The 27172-nt window shown below is 37.1% G+C and overlaps 1 protein-coding gene across 1 annotated transcript; it reads left to right on the top strand.

Annotated features, from left to right (window-relative positions):
* The first annotated feature begins 318 nt into the window (after positions 1 to 318).
* Positions 319 to 17443, top strand: LOC126918512 (histone-lysine N-methyltransferase trithorax). The gene is made up of 10 exons (XM_050726488.1): positions 319 to 693; positions 1284 to 2712; positions 2898 to 3464; positions 3553 to 3983; positions 4151 to 4312; positions 4373 to 4768; positions 4931 to 11886; positions 12086 to 12248; positions 12353 to 12499; positions 12628 to 17443. Exons 1-10 carry the CDS (start codon positions 529 to 531, stop codon positions 12799 to 12801), a joined length of 10590 nt encoding a protein of 3529 aa, XP_050582445.1. The 5' UTR covers positions 319 to 528; the 3' UTR covers positions 12802 to 17443.
* Positions 17444 to 27172: the final 9729 nt, after the last annotated feature.

The following is a 27172-nucleotide window of genomic DNA, read 5'->3' as shown; positions in this document are numbered from 1 at the left end:
AAAAAACGATTGATTAGAAATTGAAAAATTGTATCTCTTCAACATTTTTATTATTTTATATACGCATAGTTATTAATTAAATGGAGTAATAAAAAATATTAATGAAATAGATATAAATAAAAGATTAAATTGTAATTTATATCGATACTAAATATATTATGCGATTGTATGTGAATTTGATAGAGAATCATGCTTGGAGAGATTAAACGAAGAGTTCGCAGCTGAGCGCGCGTAACTTCAGTTCCGCTCTAGCAAAAGTTACTAGATGAATGCCCGCGTTTGTATTCGAAAACATATGTAATATGTACCCACCTTACTACTAGTCATTCTGTGTTTAACAGTACGCGCGTATTTCGCGGCTATCATCGAATTTAGCCGACGTTAACCGATGTTTAACGAAGCTTGTGAGTTCCGTGTGTGTTAAGTGTTCGTTGGTGTTCAGTTGGTGCGCCTCGACTGGGCAAAATCGCGTAAAATGGAAACAGAATTTCGTTGTGAGGTTGAGGTTGGCCGTTGAAAAAAGTGAACATGGGAAGGTCCAAGTTTCCCGGGAAGCCGCCAAAGACGGTCACCAGGAAACGGATCAAAGTTCTCGGTCAACCCGAGACAGCCCAAAGCGATTCGGTAACCGTCGCCGAGAACATCTACTACGGACTTTCCCTGTTCAACGAAACATTTGGTGACAATGAAAAGGTAATTCGTAGTTTACTTTCATGAGGACTACCTGGTGTAAGGCGTCTAATTAGTTACAAATTGTATCATTCTTTCTCCACTTACAAACTATTGTATTTGGATTATAAGCGCCATAAGGACGCATACGGTGCCGATTCGCTCGCCAGAAAAACTCCAACGTTTGCCTCTATAATAAAAGTTAACCTATTAGAAGAGAATCACAGACTCGGAATGGCAGATGTATATAATACATACTGACGTACCGCTTACTTGAAAATGTCAATGATTTTATAAAAGATCGCCGTTCCGATCTTATTTTTATCGAATAACTGTGTTTTACCGATTAATTATTACCAATTTCTTTATTCTTCTTTCAAATAAAACTAATAAACTGCAATACATATCTTATTTCTTATTATAATCATAATATACCTTCAGATTACCGAATATCTATTACCATATTCAAAACACCAAATAAAATATGTTTACACGATAAAATGTGAAATATAAACATTTGATGTTTAATTCGATAATTTTTATATCGACAAAATGTTAATGCAAAAGAAAATATATATTATTTATTTCTAAGGCTTAATGCATTTTTCTCATAGGAACATCCACCATTCCATGGCTTTAGCACTAAAGAAGCTAATCTTTCCGTGTCTTACATAAAAACGCAACAACATGACACAGAAAATACAACTGTTAAATCACCACCTGATGCTATTGATAATTCTGTGCCACAGCAGAATGTACAGACTGTCGCAGATATTAAAAGTCCTCCATCGCATACTGAAAATAATACAGAAAAATTATGTGATAAAAATATCAAACTAGCGGAAGATGATAAAAAAGATGTGACTGCGTTAAATTCCAAACGTACTACTAAATTTCATAGACCCAAGAGTCGTAGAGCTTGTAAAAATATAAAATTCTCCAATTTTATGAAAACACCAGTATTAAAATCAGTAAATAATATCTTAGATCAGCATCAACGAACGAGACAACTACGTAACAGTACTGCAAAAAGATTATTGCAAAGGGCAAAATCTAACAGTAACAATGCGCGCAATATGACGGCACAATGTGGAGATAAACCAAATGCTGTAAGGAAATTTATTTTACCTGTTCGAAGTGCCCATTCGTCAAGAGTTATTAAACCAAATAAAAGATTTATCGAGGAATTAGAAGAAACTCCTGGAGCAGAACATAGTGAAAACGAAATTAGTACGCACGTAAAGAAAGCTAAACTTGCATTAAATAAACATTGTAATCAAGAACCAAAATTAAAAGACGGAAATATTACTAAACTCTACACAAAATTAAAAGATAAAGAAACAAAAAGTAAAGCCAAAAAGGTAATCCAGCGTGTAAATTCCAATGCCCAAACTCTTGTGCAACCTGCAAAGAATCTTGAAAAATTAGCACCTTCTATACAAGACACACAATTAACAAAAACTGTTAGTACAGATGTTAAAAAAATTAATTTACCAGCTAAAAACAAAATGGTAAAGTGCTCATCCGATGAATGCAATAGTGTTCAAGATGGTGTACCAAATGTAACCAGAAAAGCTCCAAATGCAAAATTAAATATCTCCAAAAATCAAAAATTAATTTCTGTTCCTACGAAAGCTCTTCCTGATTCTGATGTTCCAAGTTCAGAGTCTTCCAGGATTCAAACTAGATCAGGAACTCAAAATGATACAGTTGATTTAGAAGTTCAGACAACTTTTGAAGATTCAGCAAAAATGAAAGAAAATAATAGCACAAAGGGTCGAAGCAATGTTGATAGCAGCAATAAAAATACAGAGAGAAATTCAGATAATTTTGATACAGAAAGCACATTATCTGAAAGTGGAAGTGAACATAGTAATCATACAGAAGACGAACAGTCTGAATGGACTGGGATGAAATTAAATGGTGGGAAAGTTATTTTAAGAAAGGCAAGGCTAAAACTAGATAATAAATGTGTCGGTGGAACTGAAGGTCCCTTTTCAACGACAAATAGCAACAGTGTTACAAGTGGAAATACTAATTTAGGTATGAAAACAATAATGTTCACAATATGTTACTTTTATACAGTATTTTCTTTTAATTCAAATATTTGTACTGCACGATCAAAAATATAGAATAATGCTTCGAATAAATAAGCAATATAATCGATCATATAAATAATATACGAAATAAGAAAATAATAAGTTCATTATGCTTTTATAATGTTTTAGGCTTAACAGGTACCATCAAATGTGGGGTTTGTGGTGCTGTACGGTTCTATCGATTTGTGAAACAAGCTCGAAAATTCGGTATTCACAGTTGTGAATCGTGTAGAAAGTTTATCAGTAAAATGATTAAACGACAGGCTTGTGCAAAATCTACAAATAGTACTCTTCCAGTCCTTCAATGTCATAAAGGCGATGGTTTATGCTTAGTACCACCTGTTGTAAGAAGTCAACAATGGAATCTCATGAGATGTGTTTATAAAGCTAGATGCCCAGCTTGTTGGTTAAAAATGTGCTTGAAATGTTACAACATTCCTTCTTCTTTGAGAACAGGCTTAAATACACTGTTACCACCAATGATGAGAGATCCTCTGAATATTCCATTAATATTGAATCAAGAAGATAATGATAATCAAGGACAAAAATTAATATCTTCTAAGTTAGGTTGGCCTGCGGAAGATAGTTCAGAGAAGAACCTGTTCAAATCAGCTATGAATTGGAGAAACATAGAAATAGGTCAAAAGACAAGCTATCAAGGAACTGGTGGTTTTCTATATACAAAGTTAGATAAGTGTAAGATCGATTCTTCCAATTTATATATCCAATGTGCATACTATATATCTTTTCTTAATATAAATAATTTGCTTTTTCATTTTTCTAGTTGACTCGTCACTGAATATATCGCCTAATAAAAAAAGAAGAAAAAACAATAGGATAAAAGTGAGGAAGAAATTGAAGAATCCAATGTTCTCCGTACCACCTTTAAATCAATGTCCACAACCTTTGAGACAGAGACTCGAATTGAAGGGACCAAGAGTGAAACATGTTTGCCGAAGTGCAAGCGTGGCTCTTGGTCAACCAATTGCAACTTTCCCCTCTGTAGATGGAAAAGAAGATACTGAAAGCAATAAGCACATTCCGAAAAATTTAAAGGAAAATGATAGGGTAGAGAAAAAGGATGACACAAAAGAGAAAGAGTCACAAAAACATAACGATGAGAATACTGTAAATCATAATACTGTCAATGCAACGCAACCTCATCCAAAAAGAGGCAAATCACAACAAAATATATCAACGTCAAATTTTCAAGTAGTAAGCAAACGTCGAATTAAAATATACAGATATATATATTTTGTTAAATACATTATATTAGCACAGTAAAATATATAAAATTTTAATATTATAGTTATATAATATTACATAACATGAATATTTATAGTTTTAATAATAAGAATATTTATAGTTTAATCACATTGCAGGTGCCTAAAACGAATAATGACGCATTACACACAATATCGATAGATTTTTGGGAGCAGTACGATCCTACAGAAGTTGGTGCAAAAGGCTTTGCCCTTATAGGTTCAGAACTCTTTCAGATTCCTGCTATTTGTTACCTTTGTGGAAGTGCTGGCAAAGAACCAGTAAGTAACGTATACACCTATGTTGTTATATATGATCATACATTATAAAAATCTTTCCAGCTCATCCACTGTCAGTGCTGTTGTGAGCCATATCATGCCTTTTGTTTGGAACCCAGCGAATGGAATGCTTGTGCTCAACCAAATTGGTGCTGTCCTCGATGTACAATATGCCAATCCTGCCATCTAAGATCTGGTCCAAAATTGTCTTGCATTCGTTGTCGTCAATCATTTCACCATTCGTGTTTGTCAAAATCTGGTGTTAGTGCGAGACTTTACAGTCCTGAAAGACCTTATGTGTGTCAAAATTGTGTTAAGTGTAAAAGCTGTGGTAGTGAAGGAGTTAATGTCCATGTGGGCAATTTACCATTATGCTCCATGTGTTTTAAATTACGTCAACAAGGAAATTATTGTCCTCTATGTCAAAGATGTTACAACGAAAATGATTTCGATACAAAGGTAAATGTACATATTTTATTTAGAAAATTTATTAAATATATATTTGTATGCGTAACTGTAAAAAATGACATGTGTGTACAGATACATAAAGACTTATGGGAAATATTGCGATAGATAATTAACGCTTTAAACTCGTTAAATAAACTACATTTTATTTTTTAGATGATGGAATGTAGCGAGTGTTCGTATTGGGTACATGCCTATTGCGAAGGAATTTCTGACGAGCGTTATCAAATTCTTAGTTATCTACCCGATACTATTGAATTTACATGCAGCCAGTGTTCTTCAAATCCTAATTCTGTTTGGAGAAATGCCATAGAAGCTGAACTTAAGGCTGGTTTCATAGGAGTTATAAAAGCGTTAAGTAAAAATAAGAAGATTTGCGCTGCTTTGAAATGGAGTCCAAGAAAAGAATGTTTATGTATATCTGTTTCTAATGGGAAAAAATTGGACTTTTCAAATGAGAAAACAGATTCAAATATAACCAATGTCAAAGAAGGCCTGAACGTAGAAGAAGCTGAAGAAAGTAATTGTGAAAAGATTAAAAATACAGAATTTGGACATAATAATAATAATTCAAAGTCCGATTCGATAAATAAATTGGACGAAGATCAACCAAGCGATAACTGTAACAGAAGAGGTTTAAGACGTCTTCGACAAAAATTTCATTTAAAAGAGTGTTCTGTTCGGGTAAAGAATTGCGCTGTGAAAGATACTCAAGACAATGATAAGAAAGATTCGGTAACTCAAGAAAATACAAGTAGTAATTCTAATGATACAGAATGCCATTGCTCAGAGCAGCAAATCATTGTTAGACCTTCGCCTACACTAATGTCGGTGAAACGAAAAGTCAATAACAATGAATATAAAACTCTGTTACAGTTTCATTGTGATATGGAACATGTTATAAATCGTACTGGAACGAAAGATCTTACAGAAGTTTATCACGAAATTTTACAAGATGTGTTCCCATGGTTTAGTCCGAAAAGTATAAGAAATAATAATGGCAAAAGCGATCCGTTAACAGCTACTAAAGATATCGGTAAAGACGATAGTACAGTTACAAAATTTGATGATTCTATTCTGGAAGTATGGAAAGAAGAGGTGATCAAAGCACCAAAAGCAATCGCAGCTAAAACAGCAAATTTATATAACGTTCATGTCGAAGATAGTAGATCATGTTGTTTGTGCAAAGGTTTAAGCGATGGTCCAGAGACGAAAGAAGGACGGTTACTGTATTGCGGGCAAAACGAGTGGGTACATTCGAATTGTGCGCTTTGGTCTAACGAAGTATTTGAAGAAATCGATGGTTCTTTGCAAAATGTTCATAGTGCTATTTCAAGAGGTCGATTAATTCGTTGCGCAGAATGTGGAAAGAAAGGGGCCAGTGTTGGCTGTTGCGCGAAGAATTGCAACAGTACCTTCCATTATCCTTGTGCTAGAAACGTTGGTCTTGCCTTTAACGACGATAAAACAGTATTTTGTTCTTCGCATTTAAATAATTGTACGCATAAAACATTGCAAAATGAGAATGAATTTAGTTTACAAAGACCAGTATATGTAGAATTGGATCGTAAGAAGAAAAAATACGCGGAACCAAGTAAAGTGAAAGTTATGATAGGCTCACTGATGATAGATTGTTTAGGTACAATCATACCTGAATACTCCGATACAATTGAAAGAATTATACCTTGTGATTATAAATGTTCTCGGCTATATTGGTCTACGGTAAACCCATTTAAAATTGTAAGATATTATATTAGAACGTACGTGCAGATGTATGTACCAGAGGTTTCTTCCAATTTAGAAAATAATATAACTATTGATCATTCTAAAGAGCAAGAAGAAGAAGATACATTAAATACACAGAAAAGCGAATATTTAGCTGTAAAACAAACTCTAGATGCTTTGATCGATGCAGTTTGTAACAAAGAAGTGGATGAAAATCTGGCAGAACAAAATAATACAGATCTTTTACCTCCAGAATTGAAAGAAGCTATATTCGAAGATTTGCCGCATGATTTATTAGACGGTATTTCCATGCAAGATATATTCCCAAAAATGACGTACGAAGATTTTATAGCAATGGATTTGAAAAATGATGGGACCTTCGCGGCAGATCTATTCAAGGATGATATGCTGGCATCCGAAGTAGACGAAATGATAAAGCCATCTGATAGTAAAGTTTCAAAGATAGATCCTTCTTTAGTCGAATTAGGGTCGCATAACGATTTATGGGTTCATTTGGAAACGAAAACATCCGTTCAAGATCTAATGGATGATCTGTTTAGTTCAAAAAATCAAAAACGCGGAGGCAGAGAACTGAAGCGATCTAAATCGGAAGTAATATCGAATAGCCCGTTAATCGTTGGAGGACAAAGGCACCATCAAAGATCTTGCAGTTTAACGTGGAGTTGTAAATTAGATGGTACTTACGGTCCCAGCATAAAACGAAGGAAATTGTCTAGGAATTCAAGCATGACGAAATCAAACGAGACAAGCGTAATGGTATTAGATTCGCAAAACGAACGGCCGCCTACTTTGCACGAGTTAAGGATTCCAGACAGTATCATGGTTACTGTAGGCAGAGCAAATACACCTAATATTTTATCCGATTCTATGCGGGAATTAAAGTATTGCATCGAGGATGCTACCAGTGGTATTAATCGTAGAGTAATATCCAGTAGTCGGGAGGAAGGTAAAGAGCATAAACGGCTGTTTTGGCATGCGAGGCAACAACCGCGAATATTACAAGTCGACGGCCCTGCCGATTCAGGCAGCGCCAGTGAATGCAGTTCACCGGAGTATAATATAGAAGAAAAGAGTACGGCATTACGCGTGGCAGAACATTTATCGATTCCGCAATTAGACGGCATCAACGACGAATCCTCGTGCGACAGCAGCGAAATTACTTCGTCTAACGAAAAGGACTGCTGCAACTCTTATTATACAAAATCTTCGAATAATATTTTACGATCAAAGCGTATATATGGATTTATTAGATCGCACATTGGAAAATACGAGGATAAAGCACAAAAAACGAAAGGAGGTGACAGCCTTTCCAGCAATTTTCAACAAAGATCGAACACAGCGCAACAAATAAATCCGCGGGAGAATAATTTGAAATTGAATTTGAAAATTCCACAGTTAGACGGAGCCGATGATATTTCTAGCGACGATGAGTGCGTATCACCGCAACACGTTGAAAATGAAACGACTACTATTACATCTCGATGCGATGCACCATTTGATCATATAGATCGCCCTGTAACTTGTAAACGATGCCGCTGTACATATAGAACGCAAGATAGTTATAATAGACACTTGGCAAATTGTGATATCATGATAACGAGCGACAGCGATTCCGAAACTATGGATAATAAATTAGCATCGCCTGATTCTAGATTTTCTCCGAGTATCGGATCCGTGTCTCCTCAATTTATAACGTTATCTCCGTCTGAGGGGCATACACTTTCATCCGATTATCCAGATATGCAAGCTACTTCGCCTTTGGAAGCTTCCGTACCATCGCCTCATCCGGCTATTCAAATCGAACCGATAGCACAAGCGATTATTACGCCGCAAATTCATACGCACGCTACCGTCGAAACCGTTCATCAAACGGTATTAACATCAAACGATATGATCGTACAAACGCAATATACTAGAACTACAACTACATTACCGAATGCCACGGTATTACCTCAAGAAAGTACTGTTCAAATAACAGAAATCACAGATCCCCCATCTGTCGCAAGCGATTCCAGTATATCGCAAAATATCATCAATACGCCTATGAATTCTCCAGATGGTGCAAGTTCCCAAACGGTTCCAAGTCCACAAATATCGCCTACGTTTTCTTCCACCGGCGTACAAACTGCGTCTTCGACCGAATCGTCACAAGGGAACAGTATTCAGATAACGAAGTTGGCTAAATCAAAATCTCCCAGAGCGCCAAAGTCTCGGACGAAAGGAATCAAAACGCAAATCGTGAAAAATAGTATACAGCCGCACAACAATGGACATGCTAGATTTCAGCCGATGCAGAACAATACTCCGATTATACAGTTGCAACAAGCTCAAAGACCGAGTGGGCCAACTGTCATATTGCAACAAGCATCTCCTGGCATCATGTCCGCGTACGTTGAAACATTGCAACAACAGTCCGGACAAAACCTTCAGTACGTAACAACGATCGGTGGTCAGCATGAAACTGCTGCAGCGTTTAAACCTCAGTTCATAACAGCTAACCATTTAATTCCTGGTGCATACATACAAGCATCTTCCGACAACTTGTTGGCATTGCAAAACGGGGGTATATCGATATTGCCAGGTGTACAGATCGCTCAAACACAGCCAACGGTCCTTGGAACGATTATACAGCAACAACCCAGTGCGATTCAATGTGGAGTTATTTCGTCGGAACAGTTATTATTGAGCTCGACACCAACGCTAGAAATGTTTACAGATTCAACGGGCAGTATGTTTCTGTCGAACCAACCGATGTATTACGGTTTGGAGACTATCGTAAGCAACACGGTGATGTCTTCCAGTCAGTTCATGACTGGCACGGTACCGCAAGTATTGGCAAGCAGTTACCAAACGACAACGCAAGTTTTTCAAGCTTCTAAACTGATGGAACCTATCGTAGATGTTCAGGCTGTTCCAGGTGTTCCCACTGTGACGGCAGTGCAATCCGTACAAAACGTATCCGGAGTACCAAGCGTACCAAACGTTGCTAATGTATCCAACGTAACCAATATAACCAGCATACCTAATGTACCTAGCGTAACGAATGTACCTAATGTTCCGACTGTTCCCGCTATACCGACTATACCCACTGTACCCGCTGTACCCACTGTATCCAATGTCTCTAACGTATCTAATATGCCAAGCATAACAAACATACCGAATGTGTCCAATGTACCTACGGTACCTAGCGTGTCTAATGTGCCTAGCGTACCTAGCGTACCTAGCGTACCTAGCGTACCTAGCGTACCTAGCCTACCTAGCGTACCTAGTGTGCCTAGCGTGCACAACGTACATAGCGTGCCTAGCGTGCCTAGTGTACCTAGTACAATACCCGGTGCATCTAATACACCTAGCATACCTAATGTACCTAACGCATCCAGTATGCCTAGCGTGCCTAACGTATCGAACGTACCTAGTATATCTGGTATACCTAACTTACCTACCAACGTATCCAGCGTACCCGGTGTATCTAGTATACCTAACGCATCTAATGTATCTAATATACTTAATCCAGCACCTACTTTGTCCAGTACTTCTAACATTACTAACATACCGGCTGTACCTACCGTTCAAAATGTATCTAACGTTTCAACCTTACCATCCAAAGTTGGCAATATTTCCGATATGTCTACGGTACCCAGTGGTTACGTGGTAGTAAATCAATCGACCACGCCTATAGTAGAATCGTCTATCGCAACATCACAGATTCATATTCCTGCGACACCCGAGCAAAATTTTCCAACGGCCACTTGTAACACCATGTTACCTGTATCTTGTCAAAGCGTCGTAGAACCAGTAACATCGATAGAGCTATCGTCAGATACGTGTGCATCCGAAGCTCAAGCTACGGTAAGAGTGACATCGTCTCCAAAGTTGTTACAAAACTCAATACCGACGATACCGAGAGTAGCTGTACGGCCAAGCCCAGTTTCAAACTCCGTTGTACAACCTAATAACGGACCATGGAAGATTACAGAACCGTTGTTTGGCTCGGAACAGATGATGAACAATAATGTCCGACCGTACTTTGACTCGAAACACGTGTCAGAGAATACCAGTATGATAAAGTCTAGCATATCATCCAAAATACCCCCATTACCTAATCACTGTATAACTCAAAGGGATATCATTGTAAATAAGTTAAACCACGATGTAAATAATGTGCATAATAATTATAATAGTACCGTACCGAATTCAAACAATATTAATGTAAGTACAAGTAATAATCCAGTGATTGCGAGTTCGACTGTACAAAATAAAATTACAATGTCTACGAGCAACGTACCAACGAGTAGGCCGATGAACAGAGTGCTACCTATGCAAGCCGTAACTCCGAAACAAGATACGACCAAGAGCATGCAGAAAACAGAAATGATCATAGAAGAGCCAACGAAACCGGTAATTAAGCCAGCAGAACCGGAACAGAAGCTTGGAACGGAATCTGATAAGAAACAGATAGTCGAAGCTGTGGCGCCAACGGTGAAGAAACCAGCAGAGACCACTATAAACAACATAAACGAAACGCTGAAATTGAACACTGAAACGATCGAGAAGGTGAAAGAAAATCTGAAATTGGAACTGGACAAAGAGAAACTGCAGAATGCCTCGTTGAAGATAGTACTGCAGAAGCAGCTGCAAGATGGTTCTTACAAAATTACACACAACATGAAAGCAGTGACGCAGAATAAGAAACCACCGCAAGTAACGTCCGTGGAGATATTACCGTCGAAGCAGGTACCGCAGATAACCTCTTTGCAATTGTTACCGATAAAAACGTTCACATTGAAAACGAACAAGATCGAGGAGAAGGTAAAACCTATCGATAACCAGTTTAACATACTGAAAACCAAAACTCCACCAGTTGCCGTGAAAAAACCAAGAATGATCAGTAAGTCGATCAAATCTGTACAACCGAATGTACCAAATATGCAAACGCAGAAATCGAAAGGACCGACATTGATGTATGAGATAAAATCGCAGGATGGATTCACTCATACTGCCTCCTCCATGGCCGAAGTATGGGAAACCGTGTTTCAAGCTGTACAAAATGCACGAAAGGCTCACAACTTACCTCCGTTGCCTCATAACCCTCTCATCGAAAATCTGGGCTTGGAAAATAACGCCACCGTCTACCTGGTCGAACAGCTACCAGACGTGAACAGATGTACCAAATACAAACCTCGATTTCATAATTTAGCACCGCCAAAACCGGGAGAAACGGAAAATGACTTACCGAATGCGTGTATTAATGGTGCTGCTCGTGCAGAACCGTTCAAAGGGAGAAAAGTTCATGATATGTTCAGTTGGCTCGCGTCAAGGCACAGGCAGCAACCAAAAATGATCGCCATCTCCGAAGCTGAGTCCAGGTAAAGCATCTTAATACGTGCAATTAATAAATTCACTCTTAATTTTCTCTTTCTTTCTTCTTATATATATATATATATGTATACGTATGTGTGTGCGAGCGTGATGCGCGCGCGCGCGCGCGCTCTTCTGTGTGTATGTATACACGCACTGATACATCGTACGTCGGAGGATATATCTTGTATTGTTTTATTATTACAGACGAGTAGCAAGCACAAATTTACCAATGGCGATGCGCTTTAGGATACTTAAAGAAACGTCGAAAGAATCGGTTGGAGTATACCATTCTCACATACATGGTAGAGGTTTATTCTGCCTAAGAGACATCGAAGCTGGAGAGATGGTTATCGAGTATGCTGGTGAGGTGTGTAGAGAGATGAAAGGCCTTGTTATTTATATAATCTCTTTTACTAACTATTTATATATCGAATGTAGTTTTCTTGGGTAATATTTTATAAATGTTTACAGGTGATTCGTGCCTCGTTAACTGACAAACGAGAAAAATATTATGATAGTAAAAACATAGGATGTTACATGTTTAAAATCGACGATCACCTAGTCGTTGATGCCACAATGAAAGGAAATGCAGCGAGATTCATTAATCACTCATGCGAGGTATTTATTCATTTGGCGAATGTATTTTATTTATTTTATTGAAATATACGTTTCGTTTTCCTTATGAACTTGAATTTATGCGAAGAATTGTATCGAATTAATTTTGTAACTTGAAAATCATATTTCAGCCAAATTGTTACTCGCGAGTGGTAGACATCCTAGGTAAGAAGCATATATTAATCTTCGCTCTCCGTCGCATTATTCAAGGAGAAGAGCTAACGTATGACTACAAATTTCCTTTCGAGGATATCAAGATTCCATGTACCTGCGGTTCCCGCAGATGTCGTAAATACCTCAATTGAGACTGCATATACAGCTATCGTAAGCAGCCAACCGTAAGCGGCACAGCAAAAAATATTGTGCTATAATTATGTGCGCTTTGGAATAGGATTCATTTTATTGAACGTTATTCATTTAATCATCAAACTATTTTCAGAGATTGCAGCTTTTTATTATTATAAAAGAAATAGATATACATTTAAAATATTAGAAGGCCAGATATAGTACACAAAACATCGCGTTATGACAATGTTACTTTAAACAGCTACACTTGGTAGTTGATTTAAGGGATATACTTATAGCAATAAATAATTGAATATGTCCTGCTTACGTACCCAACGAGCCTTGCGTGCTTTATCGCACTAAGACTCATGAAAGTGTTACTTTATCCACGCCTGTGCTTTTATGCACTTCTTTTAGACTCTACTTATTATCTTGACTATCGAGGCTTAAGCGTACAAGTTATCGTCACTTTACACTAAATCGAAAATGCTTTTAGCTTATACGCATATATAAGATATAGACGCACACATACATGTGTGTGCAAATTTCTTCTCTATATATTATATCTTACTTTCAGTCATAAATTCAGTGATTCTAAATATAATTGAACAAGTTTGATTCTGTGAAATTAAACAAAATCGACTTGCATAGGATAAAATCGACGACCTATATCTATAGGATGATGGACGAGTTTCCCTCGACTGGGACTTACCTTTTTCTCATTATGTACTTGAACGTATAAACTATACTCGTATACTACGCGACGTGTATCACACAATTACGGATTATCGGCGAAACTTGTGAAATAAGAAGCACACAACTTTATTGTAAGTTTCAATTTTACCAGATTGTACCATTGTAACCAGATAATTCAATGTTCTTGAAAACTTTATGTAAATCTAAAATTTAGTGTACAGTGTACGACTAACTTCGTGACATTTCATGTCTGATGTAGGGCCAGATTTCAAACGTTCTTGTAAAATATGTAATTGTTAGATTAGACATTGTCTTGATGTAAGTACAGCTACCAACTTAACTTAAGTTAGTAACGTAGATGTTTTAAGAAACAAAAAAAGAACATGAGCGCGCGCATAAGAGGATGTGAGGGAGTGAGAGTGAGAGGGAGAGAGAGAGAGTGAGAGAGAGAAAGAGAGAGAGAGAGCGAGAGAAGGGGAAAGAGAGAGAATGGCTAGAAGGAACAGTTTCCTGGCGTGGGATACTGTTTGAAGGTGTACCTACTTTGGCAGACATTGATGATATTTTAAGTCTTATAATAACAGGAAAAGAAACGAAAGATCAAAGAAGATTGGAAAGAAAGAGGCTTGCTTTTCCAAGAAATTGAAGCCTGTTCATTTGTTTCGAACGAACATGTTACGTATATAATGCGCAATTATTTTGATATGTTTTTATAGATTTTTAAACGATGCACCCATGCGTTTGTGCTTCCGCCTTGCCAATATTACAATATTAATCTCGTTACTTTATTTTTATATTTAAAGAATATAAATCGCTAGAGAATAGAGAAAAACAAACTTTTTATTTTAGGCAGAAACCCGATAGGGCGATACCGCTCTGTTTATATAGGAGATTAATCTTCATTTTTTTTCCGTAGTTTCTGTTCAAAATTCGTATATGATTTATAAGAGGCACGTATGATCACACGTAATCGATTACGTTGACACAGAATGTAAAAAGATAATTAGATCATTGTTTCAAGTAAACTTTTCTAGAATACGAATATTTCTAGAAAATATTTGTGATATTTTCCCACACTGGGGAAAGTTATGAATGTTCTTTATAGGAATATATTTCAGATTTTTACGGATATACGTATATATAACGTATATTCCGTAAAAAGCACCTTTCTGTGAAATGCAGTTTTGCCTTACCTTTAATGTACCTACGCTTTAAACCCGGTGATAGATTTAGATATACCCTGATGACTTATATTCAAACTGAAAAAAAACTAATTGTGTCTATGCATCCATTAAGCTATAATAAAGTATTTTAGTGCGGTTAATCAATTTCTGCCGAGGTGGTTGTCCCTTAAATTTGGTGCTCCATGGACACCGTTAAGTGCACTTTACACGAAAAAATGGCCTAGAGTAAGAAATAATAGGTGGCAGCGGAAGAGTTTGATAATAATAAGAAATGCGTTATATATACGAGGAATATCGATCGCGAATTTATTTAACGAAGTAATATAAAGAAGTAAATGATGGCAGGAACATTATTTGAGCACGCAAGTATTCGTCAGTCGTGCAACATTTTAATCGGCCTGGTTTGGTACAAAATGCGTATGCTGATTTGTAAAAAGTTATAAAACAAGGGGAAAAAAATAGAAACTTGTTCTGGTCACGAGAAATTGCCATTTTTTAGGTATTTTGAATCTTTTCTTCTCCTTTTTTTTTTTAATACTATGATTATCAATAATTAATAACTATTATTGGAAGATGAATATTGTTAATATAATGATAATTAATTTTAATCTGTATAAAAAAAAAGAAATAATATGACATAAGAAAGGTAATTACTTGAAAATATAATAGCAATGTTAGATATTTTATTAATATTTATTATACTTATGGATGATGGTTTTAGGATTAACAAGATCTATTAATTACATTGAACATGATTTAGAGAACATGGTGCACACGATGGTCTAATATTGTTGAAAAGATACGGACGTCTGCTTTTTTTATGCAGGAGAAGAAAGAGCATTCTTTTCTCTTTAAAATGAAAAAAGAAAAAAAAGTAATGCATTCTTGTAATTGTTATACGATATCACCGCGAGCAATTTAGGATTATGGGATATAAGCGATGTGTTTCGCTATACTTTATATTCCCATCGCAGATTATTAATATCTCTATGCTGACTGTAACGATAATCTATAATGGGTATATATTTAAATTTAAACATGTCAGTAGGTAAATTAAGAACACTGTTTTTTAATTATTTTTTTATTTGTGAAATCCATATAAAATATCGTATGCTCTGAGAAAAAAAAGAAGAAAGAAAGGAAAAGTAGATATTAGCGTTCGTATAACAGCATATGAACAATAATGTTCTATGCAATCACTTCTCTGGCGGAACTTTTCAGAGTTTACCGAGCGCTTTTCTGAAACATACTCTATATCCTCTTAAATGATTACTGATTACCTATCTCACGGAGTGTGTACAAACTCCTTAGTATTACGTATCCAGCCTTCATTATTATGGTTATTATTATTATTATTATCGATTAATTATAATCCACACGAGAAGATAGCATAATACACTGTCACTCATACTGTGCACCGTTTGTTTAAACTACACCCGTCAGCACCTTTGGAAAATGATTCGTATGAAAAACAGTAAAAATTTGGACGTGTTAGAGAGAAAGAACTCGAATATGTATATGTATACCTTACCTCGACATAAATTTAGGTATTAGAAAAGTGTTGGATATTTACTACTTTGGTGTGATAATGAAACGAGTGGTTAAGTTTACTCATCATGGACCTGTACGGTGCCCGTTATTACCTTTTACGACAATTTCGAGAACATCGCAGCGTTGCATCCTTTTATGATCGAGAGTTTCATCTCTTCGAATTTTTGGTTTCTTCGTTTCATCGGTAAAGACAAGGAATTTAAAGAGACAGAAATTTCAAATGCAAAACGCTTCTTAAATCGTGTATGAACGAAACGAAACGAAAAAAAAGATAAGAGAAAGGAAAGAAAAGAATAGTATTATTCTAATGTTTAAACGAATTGTAGAATTTTTAATATTGTACTTGTTTAAAAGAAGATAGAAGGATAGAAAGATGATGCGGCAGCAAAAAGAAATTAAACGATGGTTTTGAGAAATTTAAAAATAAAAGAAGAAAGAAAGAAAAGAGAATGAAAGGAAAATTGAAAAAATTGTCTGTGATTATCAGTCATAATAATCTTTAGGTCAACATATTTTTTAGAGAATATTTTTTAGCAAATTACAAAATTTATGATATACCCCTATTATTGATATGATATTGGATCAGACACGCTACGCATAATATTAAAATAAAATGAAAAAAAAGAAATGAAGAAAAAGAATTGAAACTGTAAAAGTTGCAAACTGTTTAATAGAATTATGAATAGTTGAGATCGATGGCTGTTGTAAAATATTCAGTGTTTGGACGAATAATTATTAAAAACTATTTATAATATCGATCAATATCGAGGTACGATTATATATTATTGTATCGTATACTATAGTAGCGTTTCTATCTCTTTTGCGTTTGCATATTCATCGGAATAGATTATAGAAGAGAATTGGTCGTAGGTCCGTACAAGACGAAGTCGTGATGAATGTAAAATTAAACGAAGAGACGCTGCGGGTAAATGGGATGTATTTACTGCACGCGTTCAGCGTGTAAATTGTCGTTATAAAATCCATCTACTTATTGTAGAGAACTTATGAAATAATCGTAATATTTACATTAACCAGATGATATGCATACCACATAGAGACACATAACTACTGCTTTCATCACACGATACAAAAGTACAGACACACACACGCATAATACACACAAAGGAAGATAAGAGACACTACAAAACCGTACGCCCATGTTTTGTAATTAAATGTTTTGTTAGTATTATATGAGAAATTAACAAAATAAAAACAAAAATGGAAGTATAAACATGTATATTCCGTGCTATGTAAAAGTACCCTCTACCGCTATGTTATATCTAGAATGGAATAGAAACTGAAACTGGTGAAGTCTGGTTCTATCTTCTACCTTAGAATTCTCGTTAAACACGAAGCTAGATTTTTCTCTCCTCGCGCTGGTTTCTATGTTAGCAGCCAGCGTTCAACCGAAATGCCGAGAGAAAAAGAAGAGTAAACTGCGACTCTCGCTTGTATCTCGTTAATTTTAAATATTGTCAGCGCGCAATTAGTTTAAGCATAAAGCGGCAATCTTATCTGCTCTTTGTTCGTTCTCACAAATGGGTAGACTGGGCAAGTACCATATTGTAATCTACGATACACCATTTGTAACAGCGACGTGCGTTATAGGTCATGCTTTTTTTCACGTGTGAGAATACTCTTCTTTTTTTTCCTCTGTTTTTTAATGTGTGTATTCGGTTGAGCGCGCGTCGCTGACTCATGTACGTTGCTCGGATGTTGTACGTACCTCGTCTAAAACGAGAAAAAAGGAACAGAATTTCTTCTAAAGTAGAATCGATATCTGTGCATTTGCTTGCTCACTCGATGAAACGTCCGCGAATTGGTAATTGATGTGTCGTTCGTTATCATTATGCGTCGAGAAAGCAAGAAGGAAACAGCATTAAAATTGTCTAATGTAATTTTGCAATATTCGAGATATTTAATTGTCGTCATCGTGCGACGATGCAGCAGTCGTACCGTGAAAATTCGATTCAAATGTTTTTCCAGCGAGAAACAATTACTACGCGAATTAAGATTATCCGGTACTCGAATAAGTAATTTTTCGGGGAAAAATCAGTATTAAGAATCTCAAGAGAAAATACGTACATACATGTAAATTCCTAAGAGCAATAAGTAGTTAATTCGGAACATACGACTCTTGTAGTAATAATCAATCGGCATTACAGTAACGTATCTCGTTTATCTCATTTGAATAAAATACAATTGCGGGATAAGATACGGCAGAAATCATAGAAACAGAGTATGTTGTAACGCTAGGCATACATTATTATCGTTATTTTCGCGTGTATTATTACTGCACAGTCCTTCCACAAACTATCTTAATCACATTATTAAATGAATGTAGCGTAATAAAATGTTAGATGATGTAGATACAATGTAAATACGATAATGTATCGCTTGACAAATGAAATTTTATTAATACATTCGCTTGTTTCGTATTTAAAGAAAAAGGAAAAAAAAAAGAGGAAAAGAAGAAGAAATATATAATAACGCTGGAATTATTATTTAGGGGTGCACATTACAAGTAAAAAAAATGAAAAAAAAACTAAAGATTCTCAGATAGAAGGGAAAGGTATTTTTAATAAAATCAATTATTAAATAATTCAATGTTATTTAAGCGTAATGATACATCATAATCATTCAAAGTATATGAAATAAATGAGAAAAACAAGAACATAGTATTTATTACCTTATCGGTAAATTAGATTATTAGCGTAAACATTATGAACCAATTCGTACAACCATTGTGTATCGGAGATTATAAAAGGCACGTTATTGCAGTAACAGCATCGTGCTCGAACATTTCCGTAGAACAGTGAATAACCTCCTCGTTCTCACGTACGGACACTTAAGAAGCATGGTTATCCTACTCCCTCTCCTTTTACTTCCAGTTTCAAGAAAAGCGTTACACGCGGACATTCGCCGCTCTTTTCTTTCTCTGTCTTTGTTCCTCGAGTAACATCAAAGTATGTACTTGTACTACGATTCCTACATCTCCGCGCTACCGCGTGTTCTCGGCAACGAGGGTTTCGTAGTTCCACTCACCTCCTCCTTTCCCTCCTTTATCTCCACACCACGATTTTCGTTACCCACCGCCATCACCATCTTTTCCACCTTCTCGACCGCAACAGCGCTTTCATGCATCCCTTTTCGTTCCCACATGCAGTGGACGACAAGGTGTTAGTCATCTCAAGGACGTTTGCTGTAATTGGGATAGGTCGGATAGATATGGTGGGAGCGGGGGTGGGGAGGTTGATAAAAAGAGACGGGACGAGGTTAAAGAGAGGGAGGCACGTTGAGAGTAGAAAAGTGGGAGGAAACGAAAGTAGCAAGAGCGAGAGGGATACAGAGTTAGAGAGAACTAGCGGCGATGCGTGCGTTTCTGTAAATGGCGCCTGGCTGAGCGTCGCGCGTCACAGTATCCTCTCTTTCTCTTTCTTGTGGCGCAGCCGTGAGCAGTGAGCACTAGTGAGCAGGGCTCGCGCGCGTCGTCGTAGCACGGTAGTGCGTAGTGCATCAGTCCTGGACCGGAGGTTGTACCGCGAGATACGCGAAAATCTGATGCGAGTGAACGGTTACCGGTGACATCTTTTTTTTCGTGATTTGTCATGGCGTGTTGTGTCGCATTTATCGTAAGTGAACGTCGATGCTAGTGGTACTCAGCGTTGAATTGGCATGCATGCAACATGGAAGAAGGTGCGTTAGTGCTACGATAGTGGTTTCCAAGCCAGGAGAGTTCCGCGACAGCAACGCCGCCTGTACACGGAACGAAGAGTATATCGCCTGTTATCGCCTCCTACTTCTCTCCTCTTCTTCCTCCCCTTCATCCTTGTCCTTACTATCAACACGCAGCCGCCTCTTCGCCTTTGTTCGGACTCGTGCGAGCTCGTTGCCACGGGCACTACGGAGGCCGCCTCGCAGGTAAAGACCGATTCAGGGCCGATACTGTCACAAGATACTAGCGCGCGCGCGCGCATATACACAGGCACGCGCGCGCGCAAACACGCACATAACAAACAGAAAGATAGATCGAAAGGAAAAGAGAGTGCTCGTCACCGTTGATGCACCGTTCGTGTTTCATCATTCTCGGTGGGAATACCAGACAAAAAAAAAAAAAAAAAAAATAAAGATTGTGAGGTTAGGAATGGAGTCTGTTCGCAGTCACCGACGTAGGTGAAAATGTAATTAAGTTCCGTTCCACTCGGCTGACGTGAAACCGTGCGCCAGCGTAAGTCTTTCGATATACATATGTACCTGTGCGTAATACATTCGAGTGAAATGCGAAATATTTAGTAGTATCCGCACAATGTAAAAATATGTAGAAATATACCAAAGATAAGCGGAGATGTAAAAAGGTAGATAACCAGTCAGTTTATTTTATATACACCTTCCTACGTACATATTACCAGATTATCGATCATAGTTTGGTCAGTATCGATCCTGTTTCGGAGCTATAGGATATGTAATATACGTAATATCAACGATCAAACGATATTAAAAATTAAGCAGAAAAATTATTTATAACACGTATAATAACCAATTTTTCAAAACAAAGATTCATTTACGTTTCTTGCATAGCATTTATTTAGATGCATAGACATGTTATCAGATCGGTTATTTTAAAATGTAGAAAAGACATCATAAAATCGTTACTAGAGTTGAGTGGTTTTACGTACTTTCAAAAGCGCAGTCAGTATTATAGCTGGCAATGAAAAGATCGTGCGCTTTCTTAGCATCTCAAGTTCATAGATTCGTCTATGGTGCAAATTCTATCGTGCGAACCTGTGGAAACCTGTTCTCCGTCGCGAGTTATTTCGATCACAGCGATCCACAGTTTCATTTCTGCCTTGAGTGCGAAAATGCGCATGCGTTGCGACACGGCTGTTTTGCTATTCTCACCGAATAATTTACAGCACGTGAGCTCCACGGGATCGAAGGCGTTCGTGACACGAGCGATATGTATATGAATCAAAGATACGTATGCTTATCTGAACGCGATGCTTAGGCGTGATCCGACGATACGTAGTAAGTGCAACGTGAATAGCGAGCGCAGCGACCGAGCTCGGCGATCGCTTGTGAAAGTTACCATCGATCGGACCACAAATTCATTCCGTACGTTATTATTCAACATATCACCCTTACATGCTACTATTAATTAGATTATCTGTTATCATCAAGCTGTATATTCTAATAAGTACCTATGATGATATGGTGTTGTTTTTCGAATCATCTGTAATTGCGTTCGGAATAGAGAAGTTACAATTTACAATAAAGGCAAGTGTCGGCACAGTTCTTGAGCATGATATTTATGTATGAGCGGTACTCGATTAGAGATACTTTTGATAGGAAACGAGATGGAACGTCGTTTGCGAATTTTTCTCGTACATATAACGAAAATAAAAGGTGTTCAATTTTTCTGTATTATACACAACTATATTAGAAACAAATAGATAAGATTTTTCCATTGAAAGTGAGCCTAAACGCGATTTCATTTGGTTCATTTTTCATTCAAATTTCGCATAACACCGTAAAACGAAGCATGCTACCGAGTTATACGGTAAATATGTCGTATGTATATAGTCCGAACGAGATTGTATTTAGACTCGTTTTAATTGGAAAAACTCGATCTATCTGTTAATATTTTCATGAGTGTAGAATAATAAAATAAAAAATTTTTTATTTCCGTTATGTGCTGTTCGCACTTATCTTTCTGAATGCATAGCTAGTCGCCAATGGTGGGGACTTGGTCTGACGAAACGTGGTGGGGATACTACTGTTACAATGATCCGGGGTGAAAAACGTTACAATGATCTGCAGACTACTATACTTTCGCGTATTATGGTAAATGTAAACGTTTTTTTTTGCATTGATCTCGGCGTTATCATTAGTGTTATTGTCATTTGACAGCGTTAACAGCCATTAAATCGATTGTTACATGCTATATTAAAAGAAATGTTACGATTACATTCGACTTGCGTTGCAAACAATTTATTTTTACACTATGCAGGGTTCGATGAAACGATAGCTATAATAGATACTTGTGCAAAGCAAAGAATCGGTACTCCAACGTATGCAAACTCTCATCTTTTCTCGGTAAACATGATGATAGCTATATGTGGTGGTTTCTTGTAGTATCACATCGGTTGCAACTATTATAACTGGCTTAGTTCCATAATGGCTTCACCATGCGTCCGTCTATTACCTTTCGGCGTCACTTACAGTCAGCGCCATTCTGCAAGTTGTATTCTTTGTTCCGAACGATAATAATTCCCTGTGCATTTCTTCAAACAGCAAACTTTTCCAATGCGTATTAATTAAGAAGGTTAGGTTTCATTGGCCGCTCAATGGCAAGTATTACCCACCTTTACTATCCATCGTATTACACACGTTTGTCGTTATATGAAATATGATTTCGTAAAAAGCTCATGCAAGTGTATGAGATGGTGATTCTCAAGTAAACAAAAGAACTTTCGCTGCTCAGGTCACTGATGCAGTGCAACGATGAACTAAGCGATTCAACTTGTATGCATGGCTGACTAATAACGTTGCGTGGCAAAAAATATCTTTAATATTTTTATAAAGTCAGTCTCTTCGATAAGATGTTCCGCTAGAGCCATTGCATTATGCGCATAACCATTCTCGTATAATTTGAAATAGCACGTTGCTCCTTTCCATCGTTGCTTCTTCGTTCAAACGATGAAACAAGTGTAGTTGGAAGATTCTCTCTCTCTCTCTCTCTCTCTCTCCCTCTCTCTCTCTCTGTCTCTTCTTTCCTATAACGAAGGTGGCACGTTTATGATTCACCGATACAGTTCATTATTATTCAACGCGTTTCATCATCTTTGATATGTTAATCTTTTTCATAGATTTTGTTTTACAAATTATGGAACGTATTAAAAGAATCAAAGAGAAAACAAAAATTGCATTTCAGTATCCGTAGAATACTTTGCTCGATATAGAAATTTCTCGTATAGTCCGAGTTGAATGGTTGTTGCTATGTGCAGTTTCTTGCTCTTTCCTGTGTACGAGACCGCTCGTTAGTTCTTTTTAAACCTCCTACATATTTCAGATAATCGCACTTTGGTTGCTTTCTTCGTCTTTTTTATCTTTGTCACGATTAAATTCACACAGCAAAGGGGAATCAAATCTCAGGAGTCGGTTTCGCGTTAAAGTACGCGTTCTTACCACGCGATTATCGAATTTTCCTATAAATAGCCTACTACTAACGAAACACAGGTTATTAATATTACCATTCGTACGGTTGAGTGCGAGAGAAAAGGTAGGAATGGGGAAGACAACAGAGTGTTGGCGGTGCCGGCGGCAGGTAACAGTGCATGCCAAATGACCGAGGAATTCAACTGTCGTTTCCATGTATGTTCTATCACCATTGCCAATCAATGAGACATTGGGCAGGTCGCCATCGATTATGAAACAATTCCGAAATTCGACGGTTCGTTACGCTCGTTTCGTTTTACCGCCGGTGAAAATATTAACCATTACCACTTACGTGGCACAGGCTTCACTTCCGGTCGCGTTGTATTTTATTATGGTGGAGGCAGATACACATTGAGCGGAACGCCACGCAAACTCGAACTGTTTTAGCAGTGGATAAGGTTGCGTTACCCTTTTAATTCGGGATCGGTAAATCCGATCCTGGTCAGATCTGTCGCTAACCACATCCGCCGCCGCTGTTGCCGCCACCACCGTCGTCGTCGACTCGACGCTTTACGAGAGTCACTGAGAAGCACATCGAGATGCCCGCGCATGCAACTCGTCATCGTCATTGTCGTCGTCGTCGACTATACGTTCGTGACCCTACCTATCGTATACGTATTACTGTATATGCTAGTCACAGGTGTGTATATATATACACACACCTATATGTATGTATATATGTATATGTGTATGTAATCGCGAGACTGCAACCTACTACTCTTTTAATAGACGACGGAATAGGTCTATAGACACACGCTAGACGTCGTCCACGGTCAATGCTTGGCACATGGCGACACCGGGACTGAACGTTGAATGAAATATTTTCGAGAGCGTATCCGGTTGCGTTCGCAGGCACTCGTCGATCGACTGACTTCGATGACAGTTTTAGCGTTACCAAACTGATTGGGAGATTGAACTTTTGATGCAACGCATGCATTTTCTATTTTTATATTCTTTTATCTTTTTTCAAATTTCTAATACCTCCAACTTACGTAATGAATTTCGGTATTTACTTGGAATGTTATGTAACGCTAATTTTTATCGCGAATTCTTTTAATTAAATACAATATATATACCTATAGCGAATGTTTTAAGAATTAATTAAAAACTGCAAGTCGGTATCTCTATTAATTAGATTAGGCTGGTTTATTTGAATGTATAGGAATATAATATTATGTTGGATTAGAATAATTATTAAGTATATGCGATATATTATCATTATTGTGATTGTTATTTTTAGGGCACATATCTCGTTTGTTGTTGAGTATGTTATATACTTTTATAGTATTGATAAACTGATACTTATATGTATACATACACATACGATGTTAATTATATAGTATCGTCGGGCCTTAATGTCAAACGGTTCACATTTCTCGGTTGAGATATGAATTTTTATTATACTTGATATTCTATTATAATTTTATATTTTTATATATTTCGAGCTTTATCCTACTTTCCTAGAGTGTTACAAGACTTCATAAAAATAGAAAGCATTATATTTAGCGATTTATAAGTATCAATGATTTTGTTACCAAGCCTTTCTCACGCCTTTTCACGGATGGGTCTAGAATCATCGTTATAGCATAGCATGTTTGATATATTTTTTGTAAAAAGAAAGAAAAATCGAATGTGATGTCTTTTATCGTGTACAACGTGATCTTTCTTGCGTGCAGTTTTTCAATAATATATAATTGAAATAAATCCAAAAATTCTATCATTGTATCCAGATAAAATAAACGATTCGTTTTACCGGTAATCGTATCTGATAGAAGAAACGGGACGATTTATGCTCATGTGTGAGTGATATTAATACCTAGAACGGTAGATTGTTATCCTCCGGTGGACTTTTCGAGACTTTATCGTCGTATTTAAACATTTTTTGTTAATTGTCTTTTATCCAAAGTAAGATCGAAACAATAAACGACCTAGTAATATCGCTAAGTGTTAGATTTAAAAGTCAACAAATATGTCTTTCTAACCAGCAAGAATCGAAACTTTGTATATAAATTAATTAAATGGTGGATTGAAACATCCTTTGGACAGAAAAAGAAGATATGAAAGCTGTTTCCATCGATGTCGGGAAATTGGAAATCTAAAAGTTCTTGGGAAGAGAGAGAACGTAAATAAATTAAGATACCAAACGGAAAAATTTTAACATTTTTGCTCTGGTCTTTTTCCCTCTGATTAGATTTAGAATTCTCAACGAATCCTCTTAAAAGGCGAAATGCAAAAGTAAAAAACGAACAGAAGAATAAAGAAAATGGTCTAGAAGCGCGGAGAACAAAGACTTCTTTTTCTAGAACGACTAGCGTCAGTCTGGGCGTTCTTCGATCATGAGGCTCAATTGAGGTGCGTCGCCTGTATACTCTAGTGGGTGATCAAACAAATTACATTATGTGGAATTGCAAGCTCAAAAGCCCGCCTATTAACCACCGTCTGTGGGCTGCAGCGGTATACGTGTGTAGTATGCATACGCGTGACGCAAATATATAGAGACTTTCGATTGATTCTGCGTGTAATAATAGCACAACAGGGCGGTGCTGCCGTGCAGTCTGCTAGCTCGCAACTGATTATGAGGTGCACAAGGCAAAAGATGACTCTGCCAATTATCCTCATCGATCGTCTTCTTCAAATGAAATTTCGATTTCATCGCAATTTCACGTTTCGGTCGCGGGCCTTATTTGTTGCGCGACAACGTCGTCGACGAACATATCGATAGAGGAAGAAAAGGAAACGTCTCTGATCCGCGTGATTATCAACGCTTAGATACATTTCACTTAATACAATGTGCGCTTGATTAGAGTTTGAAACGTGCGTCCGAAAATCATCGTTATTCAACGCGAGGTCCATCCTTTTTCCATTCGAATTGGACTGCGTCGAAGTGAATCGCAAGTTTAGTTTTGCATCATCGACGATATTGGTGGAAAAAAATATCCGGTTGAACGCGCAAACACTCGTACGTTGTTGATTCCGTTCGTTATTTCCTGGACTATTGTACGTTGTAATTTGCCAATTAATAATATTAGCGAACGAGCGATGATCGAGAACGAGTGGCAGATCGATTTTTCTAAATTACTATCAGTTTTACAAGGGAGGCATATTTACCGTAGATTCGTTTACACTCGATTTCGAAGGCCGGTGATATCGTAATCGATGGTTTTCTTCTAGTTTTATAAAAGTGAAATTTGTTAGAGTTGATAATTTGCGACTTGTAAACTTTCGCTAATTACAGATACTTGGTCGTGTGAGAAAATTTCGAATATCGAAGAATTGAAGAATTTTGATGTTGTCGGGTTGCCGCGCATTGATTAATCTAATTGAAACAGACTTTAGAGAAATTGACTGGTGGCCGGCCGGGAAAACATCACTGTATTAATAGGCCTGTCGGTACCACGTTGTATAAACTGATGGTGAAACCGATTCGATTTTCGGAAGATTAAAGGAATTATTTATTGCAGGCGTATAGGTATTTATACCGCTGAAAAAATGGTTTCCCTCGCGCAAATGTGAAAGTTCAACCGATTCTAAGACTGAATGAATCGTAGCTAGTTTATTATTAGCACGAGATCGATAAAGAATAATCTACATATCGGACACTCGTGGTTTTTCTTCGATAATTTGCGATACGATAAAGAGCGAGGGCACCTATTAAACTGATACGCCGGTAAATATCGTGAATCGTGACAGCGTACTCAATGCCGTTTTATCTAAGACTTGAGCATTTTCCGTGTTATGTCATTGA

Source organism: Bombus affinis, chromosome 7 (assembly GCF_024516045.1).
Source record: "Bombus affinis isolate iyBomAffi1 chromosome 7, iyBomAffi1.2, whole genome shotgun sequence".
Taxonomy (NCBI): domain Eukaryota; kingdom Metazoa; phylum Arthropoda; class Insecta; order Hymenoptera; family Apidae; genus Bombus; species Bombus affinis.
This window is presented reverse-complemented; position numbering and strand designations above follow the sequence as displayed.

What these genes read in the sequence shown, in the direction of transcription:
- LOC126918512 (XM_050726488.1), top strand. Translation starts at nt 529, where the DNA reads ATGGGAAGGTCCAAGTTTCCCGGGAAGCCGCCAAAGACGGTCACCAGG. An exon ending in ATATACAAAGTTAGATAAGT is followed by an intron (nt 3,465 to 3,552) that starts GTAAGATCGATT and finishes TCATTTTTCTAG; the next exon opens with TTGACTCGTCACTGAATATA. An exon ending in TTATCGAGTATGCTGGTGAG is followed by an intron (nt 12,249 to 12,352) that starts GTGTGTAGAGAG and finishes AAATGTTTACAG; the next exon opens with GTGATTCGTGCCTCGTTAAC.